Source organism: Acinonyx jubatus, chromosome A1 (assembly GCF_027475565.1).
Source record: "Acinonyx jubatus isolate Ajub_Pintada_27869175 chromosome A1, VMU_Ajub_asm_v1.0, whole genome shotgun sequence".
Lineage (NCBI taxonomy): Eukaryota > Metazoa > Chordata > Mammalia > Carnivora > Felidae > Acinonyx > Acinonyx jubatus.
Genome location: NC_069380.1, coordinates 235,381,771 through 235,401,988, shown reverse-complemented (window position 1 = coordinate 235,401,988; position 20,218 = coordinate 235,381,771). Strand labels below are relative to the sequence as shown.

Here is a 20,218-nt window from a genome sequence, read left to right as displayed (position 1 = left end):
CGTTTGTCCCCCGTCTGCACGAAGACCACGCCCTTCTGCGTGGTGAACGCACTGTGCACCTCCACGGCCACCGTGAGGAGGACAGCCTGGTGGCCGTGCCCCCGATGGGCCGCCTGAGGTCACGGCCGCGTGGCGCAGGCCCGCCCCCAGGTCCCACACGCGGGTGCCGCTCGCATAACCTTCTTGAGATGATGGTGCAGTGCAGAGGAGAGACGGGGCCGGGAAGGACCCTCAGGTGGCGGGCGTGTGCCGAGGTGACCGGTCAGCGTCCCACTGGGACTGGACAGGGTGTCTGCCATCGGGGGAAAGCGGGTGAGGGCGCGGGGCCTGGGCTCGGCCACTGCTCATGGCGACGTGTGAGGCTGCAACCGTGTCTCAATCAGTTGATGAGAAGGGCAACGATTTTCATAAAACAACCCAACGTGCCCCGGTGCTGGGGGCCTGCAGGTCCCCGACAGCGAGCAGGAAGCCCCTGCGGGCATGTTCTCGAGGTGGTGGCGCACCGGCCGGGCAGGAGCCGGGGGGCGGGGGGGTGGGGGGTGGGCAGAGGCCGTGGGGTCAGGGAGCAACCGCCCGAGTTAGAGCAGGAGCCTGGCCCGAGTTACCAATTAACTGGCTCCACTGGTTTTCCTTTAAATAACGCGGACGTACGTGGGGTGTGAGGGGGACCGTGAGGGAGCGAGTGGCAGGCATGGCGTGCGCCCTGGGCCCAGACCCACGCAGGGCCGGCGGCGGGCACGAGAGGCCCAGCTGGGACAACAGGCTGCAGTACCTCCTGAGTTGCATCGGCTTTGCCGTGGGCCTGGGCAACATCTGGAGGTTCCCGTACCTGTGCCAGACGTACGGGGGAGGTGAGCCGTGGGCTGGGCCTCCGGGCCCGTCCCCGGGGGGCATCCCGGCCCTCGAGGTCCAGTCCGAGGGCGTCTCGGCCTTACGGGACTCAGGGGTGCTTTCTGCACACCGCCCTCCCCCGAGTTCCCCTGAGGTTTGCAGGTGCGCGTTGGTCGGGCTGCCTACCGCCCGTCCTTTGCACGGCCAGACCGCCCTCATCTCTTCCCAAGTCCGAGGTGGTGTCAGGCAACCGCCCTGTCACCCAGGGCCCTCGGGAGCTGACACGGAACGTCGCCCGGGCCAGGCTGGTCCTTTTCCGGGGTCTGACCTTGGGCCCCGTCTGGTTTTGGTGCCAGGTCAACTTGCCCTCAAGCCTCCTTCTGCACCTATAAGACCCGAGGGCCCCCAACAGTCCCACGGGGCAATCTTCCCGGGTCCCCCAGGCATCCAGTTGGCAATGTGGGGAGCGTCTCCTGCAGGGGAGATTCGTCGGCCCCCCCAGAAGAAATGGAAATCTGCACGGGTGACCCCACGCCGCCCTTTCCCGATGGGGAGTCGTCCTTCCCGCTTTCAAGGGCACACAGTGGCCCCCCTGGCAGCGGTAGACAGTGGTCAGGCCATGGTGGGGGAATGTGGGTGGGGGTCGCCGGCAGCCGCGTGGCCGGGCCACCGTCTGGCATGGCTTCCCTGTTTATGAGGATACTGCTTCTGGAAGGTTTATTAGTTTTGTTCTGATTACCAGAAGCTGGAAGAGACCCGTGTCCTGGAACGGCTGGCCCACAGGTGTTGGAGCTTCCGTGGGGGCGGGGGCGGGCGGGCGCCTGAGAGTAGAGGCTCCTTGGCACGGATCATGCAAAGCCCGGGGCGGAAGACCGGCTCGCTCCCTAGGCCCCCGTGCAGCCCCGTGCGCCGTGTCGAGCCTACACAGACGGGAGCCCGTTGGCTCAGCCCTGTGACGTGCCGGGACCGTCCAGGGACGTACCTTCCGGAACCCTCATCGCCGCAGGCCATGCGCTGGGCTGCCTTCCCCGAGGGCTCAGGGTGTCTGAGTCCCCGGCACCTGGGCTCTAGGGGGTCCTGGTGTCTAAATGCTTCCTTTAGGCCCTATTTCCAGGTGTGAAAACTCTCGGTGAAATGTCGGGAAATACGTTTCGAAACTCCTACTTTTCCTGAACAAGGAACCCTCACGTGTGAGAATGCCCTATTTTGTCTCACTTTGGCCACTACTGAATATTTCGATAAGAAGATGTAAGTGATAAGCAGATAACAGATCACATTTTTATTTTGCGCGAACTCACGCTCCTGAGGGTGGATACTTTCTCTCTCATTAGTGATTATTCAGGTCTGTAAAGGGCAACATCGTCACAGAATTGAGCAAAACCCTGGGCGCACCTCCACGTGATTCTCTCACACCCACCCGGCTTCTTGGTGAGCGGTCAGCGCTTCCCAGAGAAAGGGACGTGGAACCCGCTAGTGGCCTCTTCGCGCACCTGCTGGGGTCTCGGGCTTCAGCCCAGGAACCCTTCTAACTGCGTCTGTGGCAACACAAGTGGGTCATCTCGTGAGCGGTCCAGGATTTCCGCACTGCCGCGTTCCGGACTTCCGTTTCCGGAGGCTCCATCCAGGCGACAGAACCTTGCCCGGAAAGTCGCACGGAATTAATCACTGCGGTTGGCCGTCCAGTAGGGAGAGTCGCCATGCTCTTCTCTTGCACCGGCTTCTGTATTGGCTGTTGACCTCCCACGTGACCTTTACGGCCGGGTCGTCAACGCGCACGAGACTCTCGGGGCTTCGCAGGCGTCGGGTGGGGTCTGGACTGCGTGGGGAAGGATTTCTCGCTGGCAACACCGCGTCAACCGTCCACACGGACAGCACATCACTCTCCTGTCTTCTCCTCTGTCCCCTGGCCGTTCTCTCCATCCTGATCGGCTGATCCTCAGCAGTGTGGGGCTCTGAACGCACGGGCCGTCTTTTCCTCCACCTGCTGAGCACGTGGGACGGGTGCACGTCGCCTCCGGCACCCTCACGTGGTGATGGCACTGGTGATGCACGGGGCTCTCCCAGACGCCCCGCGTGGGCACGTGAAGTGTGGTCTCAGGGGCCCCGGAGACCGGCGGGGACGAGACAAGAAAAGTTCTCGCTTCTCTCGAGCTCGGACGGCAGACGCGTGAGGGTGTTTGCCACACCAACTGGTTCTCCGAGACTCGGCAGAATTTAACCCGTTTCCGCCGCATCTCCCTGAACTGAGCACAGACCCCTCAGGTCGAGGGCTCGGCCCACGGCACGGCCCCCAGCTCAGGATCGGACCTCAAGTGGCGGGTCCCCTGCTGACCCACAGCTCTTACCTGACTTTGCTACAAACTCAGGGCTGCGCCCAGCCCCACCTCAGGTTCACAGAACTGAGGAGAGCAGTTCGCTACTGTTACCAGATTTTTATAAGGAACACGGCTCAGGAGCCGCCAGACGGAAGGCGTGCACGGGGCCAGGTGTGGGGGTGACAGAGCCCCCGGCGCAGTGCCCTCCCAGCACCGCCTGTGTTCACCGGCCTGGAAGCTCTCCAAACCGGGAGGCTCGGGGTCTCGTGGACGTTCCGCTCGGAGGCACAGCCCACCGAATCGCCAGCCTGGAGGTCTGGTGGGGCTCGAGTCCCACTCCTCTAAGCACATGCTTGGGTCCTCCTGGGACCAGCAGCCATCCCCCGACAGGCGCGGTTTTCACCTAAGCCGCGGTCGGCACGCTCTCTGGGTAGGGCTTACATGCCCCTCACGCACAGAGATGCCCCCTCCTAACCGCACGGTCTCTGTAATCACAGACCTGCTCTGTTTCTTCTCCCCCAAGCACGGCAGACTCAGCTGCACCAGCTTAGCTACGAAGACAAGCTCCCCTCCCCACCCCTCCCCGGCCCTGCCCCTCCTAGGTGGTCCCTGCCGGACTGACCTCAGCCAGCCCCTGAGGCCCTGTCCCCTCCCCGCCCCTCCCCGGGGTGGCCACTGAGGCCGAGTGTCCTCAGAATTGTACTTTCCTGACCCTCCACCTGTTCGCTGCTACATGGACGACCCCAGCAAGCACTGTTTTGCCCCAAACACGGGAGCCCTGTGCAGAAGCTTATGTGGGCTGAGGGCTCTGTAGCCATGTAGCCCCGTCCGGGGCCCCAACTCCATGTCAAAACGTCTGATGGCGACCCAAGAGAGGAGGGGGAGGCTGGCAGACGATGAGGGCAAGCCCGCGGCTCATGGGGGAGAGTCAGTCTCAGCCGAGCCAGGCAGACGCGGGGAGCACGGTCGCTGCCCTGCACCCATTTCGGCTAGTGTGGTTCCCTGGCGTTTCTGAGGCCCGTGCATGCAGGGGGGAGGAGTGGCTGTCAGTCCCGGAGCGTCTAAGGGCCAGTGTGTCCACGGACTGTGGTTACCTGGAAGAAAATGCGGCTCCCACCATAGCGGGACCGGGACTCCCTCCCCCCGGCAGAATGAGAGCATCTCGGAGTCCAGCGGGATTCAGGGAACCGGCATCTCCCCACAGGAGCCCCCCCAGGCGACCAGGTCGGACCCCTCGGGGCTGTGGGCTCCAGGAGAGGCCGGGCGCCTCACTCCTCAACCCCGTGGCTTTTCCGCTCCTTCTACAGCTGGCTCACCACGTGGAAAGGCGTAGCTCCCCCAGCCGCCCCAGGGGTGCTGTTGGAGGCCCACCCCGTGTGGGTCCCCTTGGAGGCCTCTGGAGCCCCCGCCCCACACCTCCCAGCGCCCGGACAGGGAGCAGAGGCCCCGCTCGGCCCAAGGCGTGGAGAGACAGGTCCCAGCCCGTACTCAGGTGGGACGTCACCGTGCTCCAGCGCTCCCCCAAGAGCACGGAGCAGCCCCACGTCACAGGAGGGCCCGTAACGGGGGTTCGGGGCGTCCCCGTAAGGACAAGACTGCCCTTTGTGGCGGGAAACCCTCCGCCACAGCGTCACACAGTGGGACGTGTCGAGCAACTTCAAACGGTGGCAGAACCAGGGCCCGACGTGCAGGCCCGGGTCCCCTCTCAGGAGGCCGCGGGTACCTCTCCCCGAGCCCGAGGCCCCACCGGGCAGACAGTGACCCTCCGGTGACCACTGTGTCTTCGCAGGGGCCTTCCTCATCCCCTACCTCATCGCCCTGGTCCTCGAGGGAATCCCACTCTTCCACATCGAGCTGGCCATCGGCCAGCACCTGCGGACAGGCAGCGTCGGGGTGTGGAAGGCCGTGTCGCCCTACCTGGGCGGAGTGGGTAGGCTGCCCCCACCCCTGCCCCCCCCCGACCCGTAGCGGTTGGGAGGGCGGGAGACCGCGGGTCCCGCGGGAGCCCCGTGTCAGCTTGTCACGCCAGGCCATGCTTGGTGGCTTCACACCCGCCCCAAAGATGCCCTGACGTGATGGGGACGTGATGGGGACGTGACGGGGCAGGACACGCACGCAGGACGTGACCGGGCAGGACACGCATGCGGTGGCGCCCCTGTGAAGCTAGCTCCAGTCACGGTCTGAGGACGCCCATCCCAGGAGGCCGTTTTGTTCCCCCAAAGCCCAAGCGGGGACCCGGGTGCGGGGCGCCGTGTGGGGTGAGCCCAGAGAGCGCGAGGAGGAGGCAGGCAGCAGGCTGTCCCCGGTCACGTGGGTGTGTGTCCCACAGGCGCCGAGCCCACACATCCTGGGAGCTCCCGAGTATCCGGGGAGGCCCCGGGCAGAGGAGAGGCCCAGGCCTGGGGTGCTGCAGGGGGGGTGCCGAGCGGCACCCCTGGGTCTGTGACACGACACCCCCCGCAAGGTGGCTACGGTGCCTCCCGACGGCCTCCCCGGGAGGCCAGCGGAAGCGCAGACCGTAGTGCAGCTGAGGGCAGTGCCACGTGGCCGCGAAAACGGCGTGTGGCCCCCGAGTGCGTGCGGCCAGAGGCAGGCCAGTGGCGGGGCGGGCAGCGGGAGGCCTTGGGGACGGCAGGGAGGAGGAGCGGGGTGGCCGGGACCCCGGCGAGGCGCCGACTGTCACCCGTCCGCAGGGCTGGGCTGCCTCACCGTGTCCTTTCTGGTCAGCCTGTACTACAACATCGTCCTGACGTGGGTGCTGTGGTATTTCCTCAACTCCTTCCAGAACCCGCTCCCCTGGGGCTCGTGCCCGCTGGACCTCAACCGCACAGGTAGTGCTGAGGGCTGGGAGGCTCAGTGCCCTGGCTCCCAGGGGCCCCGCACGGGCTCCCCGAAGCATCACATTTGAAATCCCGTTCTCACCCCACTGACTCCAACCCCTGATGGACCCGGGGCCCCCAGGGACCCCTGTACTCACAGCACAGCTTCGTGCTTGCCCGGAGACGGGAGGGTGAGTGGCTGTCACCTCGGCTCTTGCTGACTTAAGTCCAGACCTGGGCCAAGCGCTCCGTCAGGGGAGAGTGTCAAAGCTGTCTTCCAGTTGGCTTGCCCAGCTGTGCAACCCCCCCTTCCCTTCCTGCCTCTGCTGATACTAACTTGAGTTTGGCATGTTCTGAACAAGGCCAGACTGGGCGGGGGGGGCGGGCAAGTTTGGGCCCTGGAGCTCCCCGGGTCAGCCCTCTAGGCCTCAGCTGGACACCCTGGGCAGCAGAGGGCACGGGTCTCACCTGCTGTGCCTGGTGCTCGGCCAGCAGCCCCAGGACAATTATCTACGAACTGCACCCCCGGGCGGAGGCCTGCAGAGCCCGGATCCAGGCCCAAGCCCCGTGGCCAGCCCTTGACGGGCCCTCCCGGGTTCCAGGGTTCGAGGCAGAGTGCCAGGCCAGCAGCCCCGTGAGCTACTTCTGGTACCGGCGGACGCTGAACATCACGGCCGACATCAGCGACAGCGGCTCCATCCAGTGGCGGCTGCTGGCCTGCTTGGCCGCGTCCTGGGCCGTCGTGTACCTGTGTGTCATCAGGGGCATCGAATCCACGGGGAAGGTGAGCCCCTGGGGCGGACCCCACTGCCCAGCTCCCTTCGGCTCAGTGTTTGCTGGGAGGCTGTGCTGGGAGGGTGCAGATGTGAGGACCCTGCGCCGCTCTGTGAACGTGGCAGGTGTTTCGCTTTCTCCTTTTAACCTGTTCGGGTCTCTACGTGTCAGGTGTGTTTCTTGTCGACACACCCGGTTCGGGTCTTGCTTCTTTTCCTGGGCTGGCAGTCCCTGCCCTTGTTTGGCTGTTCAGACCATCTGCGTTTGGTGCGACTCTGAATCTGGTCTCAGCCCGCCATCCTGTGTCCCGCGGGTCCCCTCCCTTCTCCGTCCCCGCTTCTCCCGGTCCCCGGGTACTTCTGGTGATGCCCGTCCACGTCCTGTGCCAGCTTCTCGGCGGCGACCGTTCAGTCTCAGGGATGGATTCGGGGCTCGGCCATCAGTCCCTCTGGGAGCGATGCTGCCCACCGAGTGAGGCAGGGGCCCTCGCTCCCGCTGCACTGCCCCCTCCGCTTTCCCCCGACTGGCACACATTTCACAAACACTGCTGTGAGCAGCGGGTGCATGGCTGGCACATTTGTGTTCAACAGCTTACCGTCTTGTAGCGATAGTTACATGGTTCCAGAGCAGAGAGGACCCAGGGGGCCCCGGGCCCACGAGCCCACCTCGGGCGTGCACCCTCTCTTCTCTCGGGGCGCGGACAGGCCCGGGGCTTCATGCATCCCCCCTCACAACGCCAGCGACGCGGCTCCCGGCACACAGCTGTGCCCTCTCACACAGATCCCGGCGTGTGCACGTGCCTGCACACTTACTCAGTCGGGTGTGAGCATTATAGTTGCTCTCACGTGAGCATCTTCATGACTTAGACGACCGGAATGACTGAATTAGACCAAAGCAACCGTGAGGCCCAACAAGCCAGCCAGAAACTCCAAATGACCCTGCGGCAGATGCCCTAGAGAGGCACCCGGGCGACTCCCCAGTCAGTCTGTGCTCGGGGACCTGGGGGCGGTGGGGAGGGAAGACCGTCCGTCGTCTGCGGATTCCTTCTGTGTGGACCCCTGACCACACCTGACGGGGCCCTGGTCCTAGGCTGGGGAAAGGGGTGCGGGTGGGTGTGTGGTCCCTGCGAAGTGGCCACTTGTGGGCCCGGGGGGGGTGGGGAGGAGGGAGGCCCATCTGCCCCATGGGGACCGTGCCCACACACAGACACAAGGGCATATGTGAACCCATGTGTGACCGTCCCCGTGAGCCCCCAACCCTCAGAGACTGACTGGGGCCCACACCCCCAGGCCCCGGGCTGCTGGCCGCCTCCCCCCAGCCTGAATCCCGGATGAGAGACGGGAGCCTGGCCACTGAGGCGTTCACGTCACGTCTGCCTCTTAAAGGTTTTGTACCGAACAGATACCATTGCAAAGTCTAACGATTTTTTTCTCTTAAGGCAATTTATTTCACAGCCCTGTTCCCTTACCTGGTCCTGACAATCTTCCTTATCAGAGGACTCAGCCTGCCTGGGGCGGTCAAAGGGTTAACGTACCTGTTCACGCCAGATGTAAGTTGGTCTGAACTGAAGTCTGGGCTTCTGGAAACACCTGAGTCAGACCCAGAGCCCAGCCCAGCTCACTCCATCCCCTGGCCATGTGCATGGCCGTGAGCCACAGGCCAGGGCACCCGGGGCCGTGTGGGGGTGAGGGCGGGGGGGATGCTATGGGGTCTCAGGGAGGAGGGTAGGGTCAGAGTGCAGGGAGCAGACGGAGGGCTTGGTTCGTGACACGTGGACTTTGGTGCCTGAGGGATGTTGCGGGTGGGGTTCAAAGGAGAAGCTGGCCGGGGCCCCGGACGTCCCACCCCTAGTGCCCAGACCCCCCACCTCCAAGGGCTTCTCCCGCTGCGTGCACCCCGCCAGGTAAAGGGCCGCAGCCTGCACCCTCCTAGACCACCCCACGCTCTGTGGGCCCCCGGCGTCCCCTGGGAGTTTCCGGGGGCCGCACAGGGTGTGGGCTCGGCCTGCCCGTCCCGTCCCCCGCAGCAGAAACACCAGGGAGCGCGTGCACGTGGAGCTGCCGGGGCCCTTCAGTCGCTCAGAGCCCCCACGTCTTCCAGGAGCAGAGGAAGCATGCCCGCGTCTTGTCACTGGGACCTCAGCCCTGAGAGGCCCGTCGGCCGCGTTCTCAGAGCCCGTGTGCCCCACGCAGATGGGAACCGTGGGTTTAACATGTCCCGTTTGGGACATCCGGGGCTGTGGGCTCCCCGGTCAGTGTGGCCTGTCTGCTGCACAACGGGGTCCCCCTGTCTTTCCAGATGCGGATTCTCCAGAGCCCCCGCGTGTGGCTGGATGCAGCCACACAGATATTCTTTTCCCTGTCCCTGGCCTTCGGAGGACACATCGCTTTTGCGAGTTACAACCCGCACAGGTAGGGGCCGGACTCAGGGCGGGTTCCGGGCCTCCTGTCCCCAAGCTCCTGGGAGCAGCACAGAGCACCCGCGTCGGAACACCCTGCGCAGGGGGAGGATGAACTGCTGTGAACCTGTGATAAGAAGGGACTCGTGGGGATTCCACCAGCTACTCAGCCATCCCCTGAGGGCTGGGGTTAGGGCCCCTACGGCAGCTTCTGGCGTGTTCCAGAGGAAGAGTGCCGGATAATCAATCCCAGGGACAAGGCCGTAACGGAGGCTGACGCCAACGGGACCATGTATGTGTGCCATGCACAAGGCCAGAAAAGCAGAAATCCAGTGTGTGTCAGCCTCCCTGGTCACTGCTCACTCTCCACCTCCTGGGGGAGACCCGAGCTGCTCGGTCACTAATGCACCATCCGCCGCGTCGTAAACCAGGCCACCTCCACACGAACGTGGTTCTACGCAGAGGCCAGAACCTCTCCCCTCAGAGGCGCAGGGGTGGGGATGCGGGTGCTGGGCCTGGGTGCTTCGCACGACTGCCCCTGACAAGTGACCGCCCCAGCCTGCTCCAAGGGGCTCGGGTGCTCTCTCACACGGAGACCGTCTCAGCAAGGCTGCTCCATGGTGCCCTGTGTCATCCTCAGCGACCTGTGCCCAGGCCTTGGGGGCAGGGTGGGGGCTGAGGGCTTTAGCCAATCCACAGCCCTGAGCTGGGGTGGGTGCGTGGCAGGGAGGCTTTTGGGGTGGGGGTTAGCAGGGAGGGGGTCAGCGGGGAGGTGTGGTCAGGGAGGGGTCAGTGGGAGGGGTCAGCAGGGAAGGATCAGTGGGAGGGATCAGCAGGGAGGTGTGGGCAGGGAAGGGTCAGTGGGGAGGGGCTCAGTGAGGAGGTGTAGTCAGGGCAGGGGTCAATGGGGAGGGGTCAGTGGGAGGAATTAGCAGGGAGGTGTGGTCAGGGAGGGGTCAGTGAGGAAGGGTCAATGGGAAGGGGGTCAGCAGGGAGGTGTGGTCAGGGAGGGGTCAGCAGGGTGGTGTGGTCAGGGAGGGGTCAGTGGGGAAGGGTCAGTGGGGAGGGGCTCAGCGGGGAGGTGTGGTCAGGGAGGGGTCAGTGGGAGGGATTAGCAGGGAGGTGTGGTCAGGGAGGGGTCAGTGAGGAAGGGTCAATGGGAGGGGGTCAGCAGGGAGGTATGGTCAGGGAGGGGTCAGTGAGGAAGGGTCAATGGGAAGGGGGTCAGCAGGGAGGTGTGGGCAGGGAGGGGGTCAGTGGGAAGGGTCAGTGGGGAGGGGCTCAGTGGGGAGGTGTGGTCAGGGAGGGGTCAGTGGGAGGGGTTAGCAGGGAGGTGTGGTCAGGGAGGGGTCAGCAGGGAGGTGTGGTCAGGGAGGGGTCAGCAGGGTGGTGTGGGCAGGGAGGGGTCAGTGGGGAGGGGTCCGAGCCATTCCGGAGACCGTCGGGAACAGCGCCGGCGCTCAGGGCCGCCGGCATACCAGCTCCGTGTGCAGGGTGGGGCGTGGGGGGGTGTGTGCGTAGTGGCCCAGAGCACAGCGGCACAGTGTGCGTGTGTCCGCCAGGAACAACTGTGAGAAGGACGCAGTGATCATCTCCCTGGTCAACAGCCTGACCTCCCTCTACGCGTCCATTGCTATGTTTTCTGTTCTGGGATTCAAGGCGGCCAATGACCATGGGCGTTGCCTGGACAGGTGAGCACGGTGCCCATGGTGGCTCTGAGGGTGAGGTGTCCGCGGAGCACAGGGCCCCACACTACCACCCTTATATCCCTAGGGAGTGAGGTGGAGAGTCCCCAGAAGCCCGCGTCCACCCACAGCCTGAAATGTGACCTGATGCGGACGTGGGGTCTTTGGCAGATGTGGGTTAAGATGAGGTCATGCTGAGTGAGGACCTGACCCAGTGAGCGGGCTCCTCATGAGAGACAGGCAGGGGCATGCGTGTGTGCACACACGCGTGAACACGCACACGCAGGAGGCCATGGGATGAGAGAGACAGGGGTTGGAGGGACACGGCCACAAGCCCAGGGACGCCTGGGGCACCAGGGGCTGGAAGAGGCAGGAAGGACCCTCCCCTGGAGCCTCAGGACGTAGCGCAGCCCTGCCCACACCCCTACCTGGGACTTGCGGCCTCAGAGCTGGGGGAGGATGAATGTTGCTTCGAGGCCGTCTGTGGTCATTTGCCACAACAGCCCAGGACATGGAGGCGGTCGGGGTGGCCTCACATTTGGAGCTACTGCATCGATGGCCCAGCTGTGCCAAGACGGCTGATTCTAGCTTGCAGACGGCAGTGGCTCACCCGCCAGAAACCAGAGCGGAGCAGAGGCACACCCTGTACCAGCTGCCAAGCGCCCACAGCGCCCAGAGTGGCCCCACGACCAGGCCCCTGTCCACAGCGCCACCTGTTCTGACCACGCTCGGGCCACGCTGAGGGCAGAGGGGGTTGACAGAGCAGCTGCGCCACGGGCAGCCTGAGCTTGGGCACAGCGGGGTGTGTGCACGCTGCGGAATGTTCCAGAGGCTGCAGCGCCCACACGGTGAACAGCGTGACCCCCAGTGGGGGCCGGGGGGGTCAGTACTTCCAGCTGTTTCCACGGAGCACTGTGAACGAGTGTCGGTCCGTGGACACTGCCCAGGGTGGCGGCAGTGACTCCGGCAGGGCTGACGAGGCTCCCCTGTGTGCCCCGGCTCGGCCGCCTGGCACGTGGGACACCAGACAGCACTCGAGCGCCGCACTCGGGGGACATTTTAAATAGCAAATCACCGGCAAAGAGCACAAAAGCGCGGTCACGACGGCGCTGAGCGGACCGTGAAGGTGTTCGCGGAAGGCAGGGCGTCGGTGCAACTCTGGGCCCGGCCGCTGCCAACCCCAGAAGCAGCACCGGTCCTAACGTCAGGGTCACGGACGCACACAGCAAGTGGGCAGATCGAAACGCCCGGGGACGCCCACCAGCCTGTGCGTGAGCCGCCAGCCTTGAAAACTGGGAGCGACTGACGGAGGCAGCAGGCGGCTGGAAAGCAGGGGCCCCGGTTCTTCCTGAAACACTTCCAGGGCGCCGCCCCGGGGCCCAGGTCGAGGAGGCCAGGGTGCTGCCACCACCCCACTGTGGCCCTCGGGGAGCGTCCCCGCAGGCCCGGTCCCTCAGCACCCCCTGCGAGTGCTGCTGTCCTCCTGGGTGCTTCCGGGGTGCAGGGCGCCCAGCCCATCGTGCGCCGGCCTCTGTCTCTGCAGAAACATCCTCCGGCTCATCAACGCGTTCGAGCTCCCGGACCAGAGCGTCAACAGGGACGACTATGCTGCCGTCCTCTCGCACCTGAACGCCACCCAGCCCGAGACGGTGGCCCGGCTCTGCCTGGAGACCTGCCGCCTGGAAGACTTTCTGGACAAGGTACCTGAGGGGCCGCAAACCTTCTCCACAGGCCTGGCCCAGACCGGCCTGCGGGCTGTGGATAAAGGACACTGGGCCGACCCCGTGCCTCGGCCAGGCGTGGCTTCCAGAGCGCCTGTGGCCTCAGATGCAGTGTGTCTGGCGGGGGCAGCAGGCTGGGGTGGGCCGGCCCGGGACACCGGCTGCTGCTGGTGCGCAGAGCCCGGGTCACGCGGGTGGGGCAGCAGGCTGGCGTGGGCCATCAGAAGGCGGGTTCTTGGGGCAGCTGACGGGCACCTGAGCCCAACGTCCCGGGGCCCGCGGTCACCCGCTGGCTGCGAGGTGTTAAAGGGGAAGAGGTTCTGTCCCCTCAGGGGCACAGCTGTGGCTGGTCCTGCGGCCAGAAAGGGTGGGGCCGCTGCTTTCCCCTTGGGGGGGGGGTTGTCGGTCACCACGGTGTGTCACCTGGGGCTTGCTGGCGCATGTGCATTGCAGAGCGCCTCCGGCACGGGGCTGGCCTTCATCATCTTCACGGAAGCCATCCTCCACATGCCGGGGGCCCCCGGCTGGGCCGTGCTCTTCTTTGGGATGCTGTTCACCTTGGGCCTGTCGTCCATGTTCGGGAACATGGAGAGCATCATTACGCCACTCCTGGATATGGGGGTCACGCACAGATTCATCCCCAAGGAGGTCCTGACTGGTGAGTGGACGGGCCCATCCCCCGTCCTCCCACCCGCCATCCCGATACCCTTCGTCCACAAAGGCTCTGGGGCTGTGGCCCGGTCCCGGGGGAAGGCTGGGTCTGGCTCGTCACCCCTCGGGGCCGGTCTCGGTGGCTCTCTCCCTGACCCAGCAGCCCACGAGGGCCAGCACAGGAGAGCAGGGGGTCGGGCAGGCGCAGACCGGCCCCCCCACCCCCGACCGGCCCCAGCACTGCTCACCGACGCCAAGCCGCCATCCCGTGCCCTCCTGTCTCTGGCCACGGCACAGGGCGGCGGCGGGAGGAGCGGACGAGGAGAGGGGGCGCACGGGCCGGGGCGGGGGCCGCGGAGGCCGGGTGCCGCTCAGACCATGGGGCCCCGTTCCCCCAGGGCTGGCCTGCCTGGTCTGCTTCCTCTCGGCGATCTGCTTCACGCTGCAGTCGGGAAACTACTGGCTGGAGATTTTCGACAACTACGCTGCGCCTCTGAACCTCATGGTCTTTGCGTTCTTTGAAGTGGTCGGGGTGGCTTACGTTTATGGGGTGCAGCGGTGAGTAAGCCGCCCCTCGGGGCCCCGCCCTCTGCTCCCCGCGCCCCTGAGGGTACGGCGTCCAGGCATCCAGCAGCTGGTCTCCCGGGCAGCACAGGACGGGGCGGGACTGCCTGAGCCTCTCCCCAAAATAAACGGGGCGGCTCCCAGAGCTCCCAAGAAGCGCCCTGAGGGCTCTGCTCCCCCTGGCTGTGCGACCTTCAACTTTCTGCGGGGCGGGGGGGGCGGTGGTGGTGGCAAGATGGCTGGTCTCCAACCAGGCAGGGCAGGTTGCTAAGGTCGCCCCCATCCCAGAGGCCTCTGAGAACGCCCTTCTTGGTCCCGCCCATCCCGCCCGCGTCGGCCCACTGCACACCTGCGCTCACACCTGTCCCCACATCCGTGCCCATCTGTCCCACTTGGACTCACACCTGTCCCACTTACGCTCACACTTGTACTCGCACCTATACTCACACCTGTCAGTCTCACCTATCACACACCTGCTGCCCCAACCATAGCCCTGCTCAGATGGTCCCAGCAGTTGTGACCTCTGTCCTTGTTCCTCAAGGGGTCCCGGGAGGCCCTGCATGCCAGGGCCTTCATCGCTACTCTGTGGGTACAGGAGCCAGAGGTCTCGTCCCAAGGAGGGACGCTGGCCACCTAGAGAGGCAGGAGCGGGGCTGGCCCACAACGTGGGGAGACATGGTGAGCCCTGGGTACAAGCAGCCATGGGGTCTCAGGACGGCTGGGGCTCGTCGGGGCTCCACTGCCCACACTGTCTCTCGGCAGCTGGAGCCTCCCTCAGGGGGAGGTCCACGGGGCCTGCCCGGGGCAACTTACTAGGGCCCGGGCCGGCCTCCTCCTTGGGGTTGGCAGAGGCTGGGAGGCCCCAGGAGGCCCGCCTGTCCAGCCCTCTCCCCCGACTGGTCGATCTGATTGCTCGGACCTTTTCCACGCAGGCCTGGGGGGGTGGGGTGAGTCCCCGTCAGGACCCGAGAGTGCTGCCCCAGCTGGCGGCGGCTCAGAAAGTTCAGCGCGGAGGTGGGGGCGGCCCCGTGGGCCACATCTCAGTGGCCCTGTGAGCCCGAGCCCGGTGTCCCTGTGGCAGGTTCAGCGATGACGTAGAGAGCATGACTGGGAGGCGGCCCGGCCTCTACTGGCAGGTGACCTGGAAGGTTGTCAGCCCGCTGCTACTGCTCACCATCTTTGTGGCCTACGTTGCCACCCTGGCCCGGACGCCGCTCAGCTACAAGGCCTGGGACACCCAATACGTACGTCCTCTGGGGGGCCTGGCCCGGCCCTTCCCCGGTGCTGCCCTGCGTGACCCTGTGGGCCGCCTTTGCCGAGACCCTAGGCCGCCGGAACTCCAGAGTCCCACGGGGCGTCAGAGCTGACTCCGGCAGGGGCCGTGGGCCCCGGTCAGTGGTGGGGGGACCAGAGCAACCCTCAGATCCTGGAGCGGCTCACGCAGGGACGTGGCCTTGAGCCACCCCTCGCACACACCTTGGGGCTGGCCCACGGATGCCCACTCCTGGTCCGAGTTGAAGGAAGGTGTGCAGGATGCGTGTCACTGAGCTGCCACCAAGCCGCGTGAGGACAGGAGCATAGGTCACTCCCTGGGGCCAGCCCTTGTCCCCTGGGCTGCACTCGGAGCTGTGACGCCCCGACCGGCCCCTCAAAACTTCGTCTGTGCTGCAGCGTCTTCTCCCCAGTGTGACATTGCCAGACACTGCAGAAGGAGCAGTGGCACATTTGTCAAGAATTTTCACGAATTTTGCCCTATCAGATTCACACGCTAGCGCCTCACGTTGGCCTCAAAAGAGGTGCCTCAAGTCAGGTGGGCGGTGTTGCCCCGCCTTACAGAGAAGGGAGCGGGGGGCGGGGGGGCACAGGGTCCGCCCGCGTCCAGCAGGTCAGGCTGGAGCAGCCCCTCAGGCCGGTGGGAGGCTCTCTGCAGGGCACAGTGTCCCGAACCCCAGACCCCCAATCCCCACGAGGCTTCAGGGCCCCATACCGCGCCCCCTCCCCTGGAGAAGAGGCAGGGTGAGGCCGCCCCACACCACTCAGTCACCGTGGCCGCGTGTCCCTCTAGGTGCGGTTCCCGTCGCGGCAGGAGAAGTCCTACCCGGGCTGGGTGCAGGCCGCCTGTGTCCTCCTGTGCTTCCTGCCTATACTGTGGGTCCCGGCCGTGGCACTGGCCCAGCTGCTCGCTGCACACAGACGGAAGAAGGACACCGGGCGGGACAGGTGCCCGAAGCTGTAGGGTGGAGGGGCCTGCTGAGGGCTGGGCAGGGGGTGGCGGGGGGGGGCCAGCCCGTGTGCCACGTGCTCACATTACACCTGCCCCCATCCTGAGGCCTGTGGTTGCTGCTTCCCAACACCGTCGCGCTCCCCAGACCCTGCTCTGGGTACAGCCTGCCTCCATCCCCATGGTCCACACTGTCCTCCAAATGGGAGAGAGCCTGGTGTCCAGCTCCTGGGGCCCTGCCGCCTGGGTGGCCAGATGCTGAGCCCAGCAAGGGCATCCACGGGCAGAAGGACGGGCGGGGGGGGGGGTGTGGTTGCTGTGAAGACATCTCAGGGCCTGTGCAGCCGAGGGCCTGGCACCGTAAGAGTTGAGGGAGCCTGAAGGGTGACCTCCAAGGAAAAGTGGAGGCTGTCCCCATGGTGAGCTTGAAGCGAAGCCTTCGCCCACAGAAGCCCCTTTCTGTGCCTGGAGCACTTGGGTTGTGCGTGGGCAGAGTCTGCTATGACCGACGTGCGGGGAGCCCTTGCAGAGCGATGGCCCAGCCACTCCCATCCCAGGATGGGTCCTCCCTGCGTGAGCACAGGCAAGGGCTGGGGTCTGGCTGGAGCCACAGCCAGCGCCAGTGAGTGCTGGCCGCTCTCCCGACCTTCTTTCTGAGAAACACTACCCTTTGTCCTTTAAACACTTTCTCAGAGACTCGAATATGTGTTAAGAAGGAACAGAAACAGGTTCCTACTGTTTCCAGAGGAGAGTGGCACCACTCACTGCACACCACGCCTCCTGCAGCCTCCGTGCAGGGGCACCTCCTCATTTCTCAGCTCCAGCATGCTCACCACCTCCACCGGCCCTCCCATGCACCCCTTCCTCCAACCCCTTCCTTCCATCCATCTATCCATTTCCTCCCTCCCTCCCCCATCTCTGTCCTTCCATTCTTATTTTTTTTAATATTTATTTGTTTATTTTTGAGAGAAAGAGAGTGAGAGCAGGGGAGGGGCAGAGAGGGAGGGAGAGAGAGAATCCCAAGCAGGCTCCTCGCTCAGCATGGACCCCAACACAGAGTTGGAGGAAGGGGTGCACAGGAGGGCACAGGACCCTGGGATTAAGACCTGAGCTGAGATCAAAAATCAGATGTCTAGCCAACTGAGCCACCCAGGTCCTTCCTCCCTCCATTCTTCTATCCAATTCCTCCCTCGCTCCCTCCATCCATTTCCTTCCTCTCCTCCTCCTCCCCTCTCTCTCTCCTCTGACAACACTGTGAACCAGGCATCAGATCTAAGGAGGTGGGCCCCGACACACAGGCTTGCTGTGTGACTTTGCCACAGGAGACCACGGATGGCCTTCCTGTTGTTGGGCAGGACAAACGCTGTCCGGGGTGCTGAAAAGTCCCGGCCGACAAAGTCTCTTGGAGGGTCACAGGGGACCCTGTCCAGGACGCCTGTCGCGGCTGCTCTTGCCCCCTCCCCCACTCCCAAGTGGAGCTGAGTATTACAAAGGATTTAACTCAAGAGTGCCCCCCCCGAAATGTGCCCCAAGTCCCACAGGTAGCTCTGCGCCTTGGCCCCCATGCTGCCATCCTGGGCTCGTGGCCCCTTCCTGCCTGGACAAGCCAGTGAGGTCAGCGGGTCTTTTCGCCCCATGTTTCTCCGTCCTCCTTTCACCCTGTGATCTCCCTGGGTGCACCTGGGTAATTCAGCATGATCTCCCCATCTTGAGGTCAACTGATAAGCTACCTAATCCCACCTGCACACATAATTCCCCTTTGCCATGTCACACAACACTTGCAGGTTCTGGGGTTAGGAAGTAGGTGCTCTTGGGGGGTCACTACTCCACCTCCTACAGTGCCTGGGCAATTCTGAGGGCACCCAGGTTTGGGAAGCCCTTTACTCTACAGTGTCCTCCACAGGAGCGTATCCACGTGGCCAGGTGCCAAGCACGCACCCAGGGGTATGGCAGTTGAGGGAGGGGCAGGAACCGGGGCTCAAGGGATAAACCACTCAGTGCTTCGGGGGTCCTGGGGACACCATCTATGTCTCCTCTTGAGCTACTCACCTTGAACTCACCTACTGCACACACGTTTGCAGGGTGCATGAGTGAAAGAGCTTCTCTACATGCAGCTTAGATCTAAGGAAGGCCAGAAAACTGAATTCCTTTGCCTTTTACAAATCCTATTTCCACGTTTCACCTGGAGGAGGTCTGGCAGTGCGCACGGTGGCTTTCGAAAGAGGAAAACCAGGAAGTTTCAGTGACTGAGCCTGACCAAGCACATGTCTTTTCAAGGGTTTAACACTTCAAAACAGATTCGTGATCCTGAGCAAAATGCCGACAAAATACCTGTACCAGAAGACTCTGGTGTGTGTAGAGGATGAGTGGGTGCCGTCTTGGGTCTGGTCTGTGACGGAAACATCAGAACCGGGCCCCTGGCACGTGAGTGGGTGGGGGCCAGCGGCGGGTGCCCAGACGCCCGGTGAGGGGTCCTGGGGGTGTCCCCCGTGTTGGGCAGTCTGTCCTCCCTGTGTTTACAAAGCAAGGGCACCACGGGGCTGGCCGGGGGGGGGGGGGTTGGGTGGGGCTCAGTTCTGCACTGCTCACCTCCGGTGTGCTGATGACGTCCTCTCTGGACTTGGGTCGGCCATAAACGTGTCACCTCAGTCATCTGGATGCTCAGCCTGGCAGCGGCCATAAAGACAATATCCATAAACCCCAACATGAGACACATTTGCTCCTGGATAACTTGGGCTGCATTAGCACCGACCCCGTCCAATGTCCAGTTGATGGTATACCACCACATCTGTCATGTGGCCCCATCAGGGACACCCTGGAAGAAAGCCTTGGGAACTGCTCGTTTACGGGTATTCCCACTGCTGCGGGGGACAGGGCAGAGAGCCAGCTCCCTGGTGGGGCCCTTTCTTCACAGGCTATGCCCCCTTTGAGCTACCCTCTGCACAATCCTTCCAGCTTTTTCCATCTGTTCAAGGATGTTTGTCCAGCACCCTGCATAGCCCCACATGCACAGTACAGTCCCCACCTGGTGGTCTGCAAGGGCACGTGAGTGTCTCCCACACATGGGCTCATCCTTAATGGACGGGAAGCAGGGCACCCTGAGAAAGCCCACAGCCCCAAGGACAGCACATTCTTTCCTGGGGCACCTCCCAGGGGTTGTGAGCCTGGGGTGGCCTATTGGGTGAGGGTCTGACCAGGGAGGCCAAGGGGCCGGGGCGGGGCTCCTGACCCTCTACTTTCTATGAGGCCTCTCTAGGACCTCTGGTCACTTCCCTGATGGCCTCAGCTGCGTCCCCCATGACCTTGCCCTCTACACACCTCCAAACTCCTAACCCTGACCTTGGAGCCACACTGCCTGCTCTGCCCCGGGGGCCACTCACTGCTTAAAAGATGGCCCCATCCACCCTGAAGTGGTTCTCAGCATGGGGTCCCCCATGGCACCAGCCTCATTTAGAACTCCATAAAGGTGCAAATCCCAGGCCTTCCCCAGATTTGCTGAATCAGAAAGTTGGGGTGGGGAATGCCTGTGTGCAGTCACACCCCCAGGACATCTGCCACCTCACCTCCCCGGGTCACCTCTAACTGCTCTGCCTCCCCCAAAAGGTTGTCTGGGGCACCCTGCTGCTGTCCAGCCGGGGAGGCCCGCAGGTGTGTGAGCAGGATCCCCTGTGGAGTTCTCACCCTCGGGGACCCCGCTCAGGCAGCCCAGCCTGCAGAGCCATACGCAGGATACCTGTTCCCAGGCCCCCATGCTGCTGGCCGACGGTCTGCTCTACACGAGCACGGACAGTCCAGCTAAACAGATGTGACTGTACATGAACTAAGGAGCCCCACGGCGGTCAGGATGTGCAAATGGGAGAGTGACAGAGAGGACAGACGAGGGCAGGCGGACAGGCACATCCACTGGCCCAGGTCCAGAACACAGGGCTGGATGCAGGGCAGTGGGCTACCACCCACTCCCCAAGCCCCCGTATCATGCCCCCACTGTCCACTCCGAGGAACCCTCCGGAAGGCGCCGATCATGTGGACGCTGAAGCTAGCGGCCAGAGGAGAAACGTGCTTGGAAGTCCCGGTGTCCTGGGCACAGGCCCACCCCCCCTTCCAGAGCCCATGGTGCGGCCAGAGCTGGCTGAAGACGGGGTGCGTGCTGGGCTGGGGCCTTCCCTACCCAGCCGCACCTGCCCCGGGGAGGCGCCCCTTCCCCCTCCCCCCCTCCACATCCCTGCCCCAGAAGCCCCC

At 64.3% G+C, this 20,218-nt stretch overlaps 1 protein-coding gene across 2 annotated transcripts; it reads left to right on the top strand.

Annotated features, from left to right (window-relative positions):
- Positions 1-593: 593 nt before the first annotated feature.
- Positions 594-17,932, top strand: SLC6A18 (solute carrier family 6 member 18). 2 transcript variants are annotated; one of them, XM_027073646.2, is made up of 12 exons: positions 596-851; positions 4,936-5,076; positions 5,840-5,977; positions 6,568-6,749; positions 8,178-8,288; positions 9,038-9,150; positions 10,700-10,828; positions 12,366-12,522; positions 12,997-13,201; positions 13,593-13,752; positions 14,840-15,002; positions 15,824-17,932. In XM_027073646.2, the coding sequence occupies exons 1-12, from the start codon at positions 692-694 to the stop codon at positions 15,992-15,994; spliced, it is 1,830 nt and encodes a 609-aa protein (XP_026929447.1). In that variant the 5' UTR covers positions 596-691; the 3' UTR covers positions 15,995-17,932. The 2 variants fall into 2 exon arrangements, 1 of the variants encoding a protein (XP_026929447.1); XR_008290150.1 differs by lacking the exon at positions 15,824-17,932 and having other exon boundaries at positions 594-851; positions 13,593-14,436; positions 14,840-14,964.
- The last annotated feature ends 2,286 nt before the right edge of the window (positions 17,933-20,218 follow it).

Coding starts and splice junctions, on each gene's coding strand:
- SLC6A18 (XM_027073646.2), top strand. CDS start 692: ATGGCGTGCGCCCTGGGCCCAGACCCACGCAGGGCCGGCGGCGGGCAC. Junction 5,077..5,839: donor GCCCTACCTGGGCGGAGTGG/GTAGGCTGCCCC, acceptor ACCCGTCCGCAG/GGCTGGGCTGCCTCACCGTG. Junction 13,202..13,592: donor CCCCAAGGAGGTCCTGACTG/GTGAGTGGACGG, acceptor CCGTTCCCCCAG/GGCTGGCCTGCCTGGTCTGC.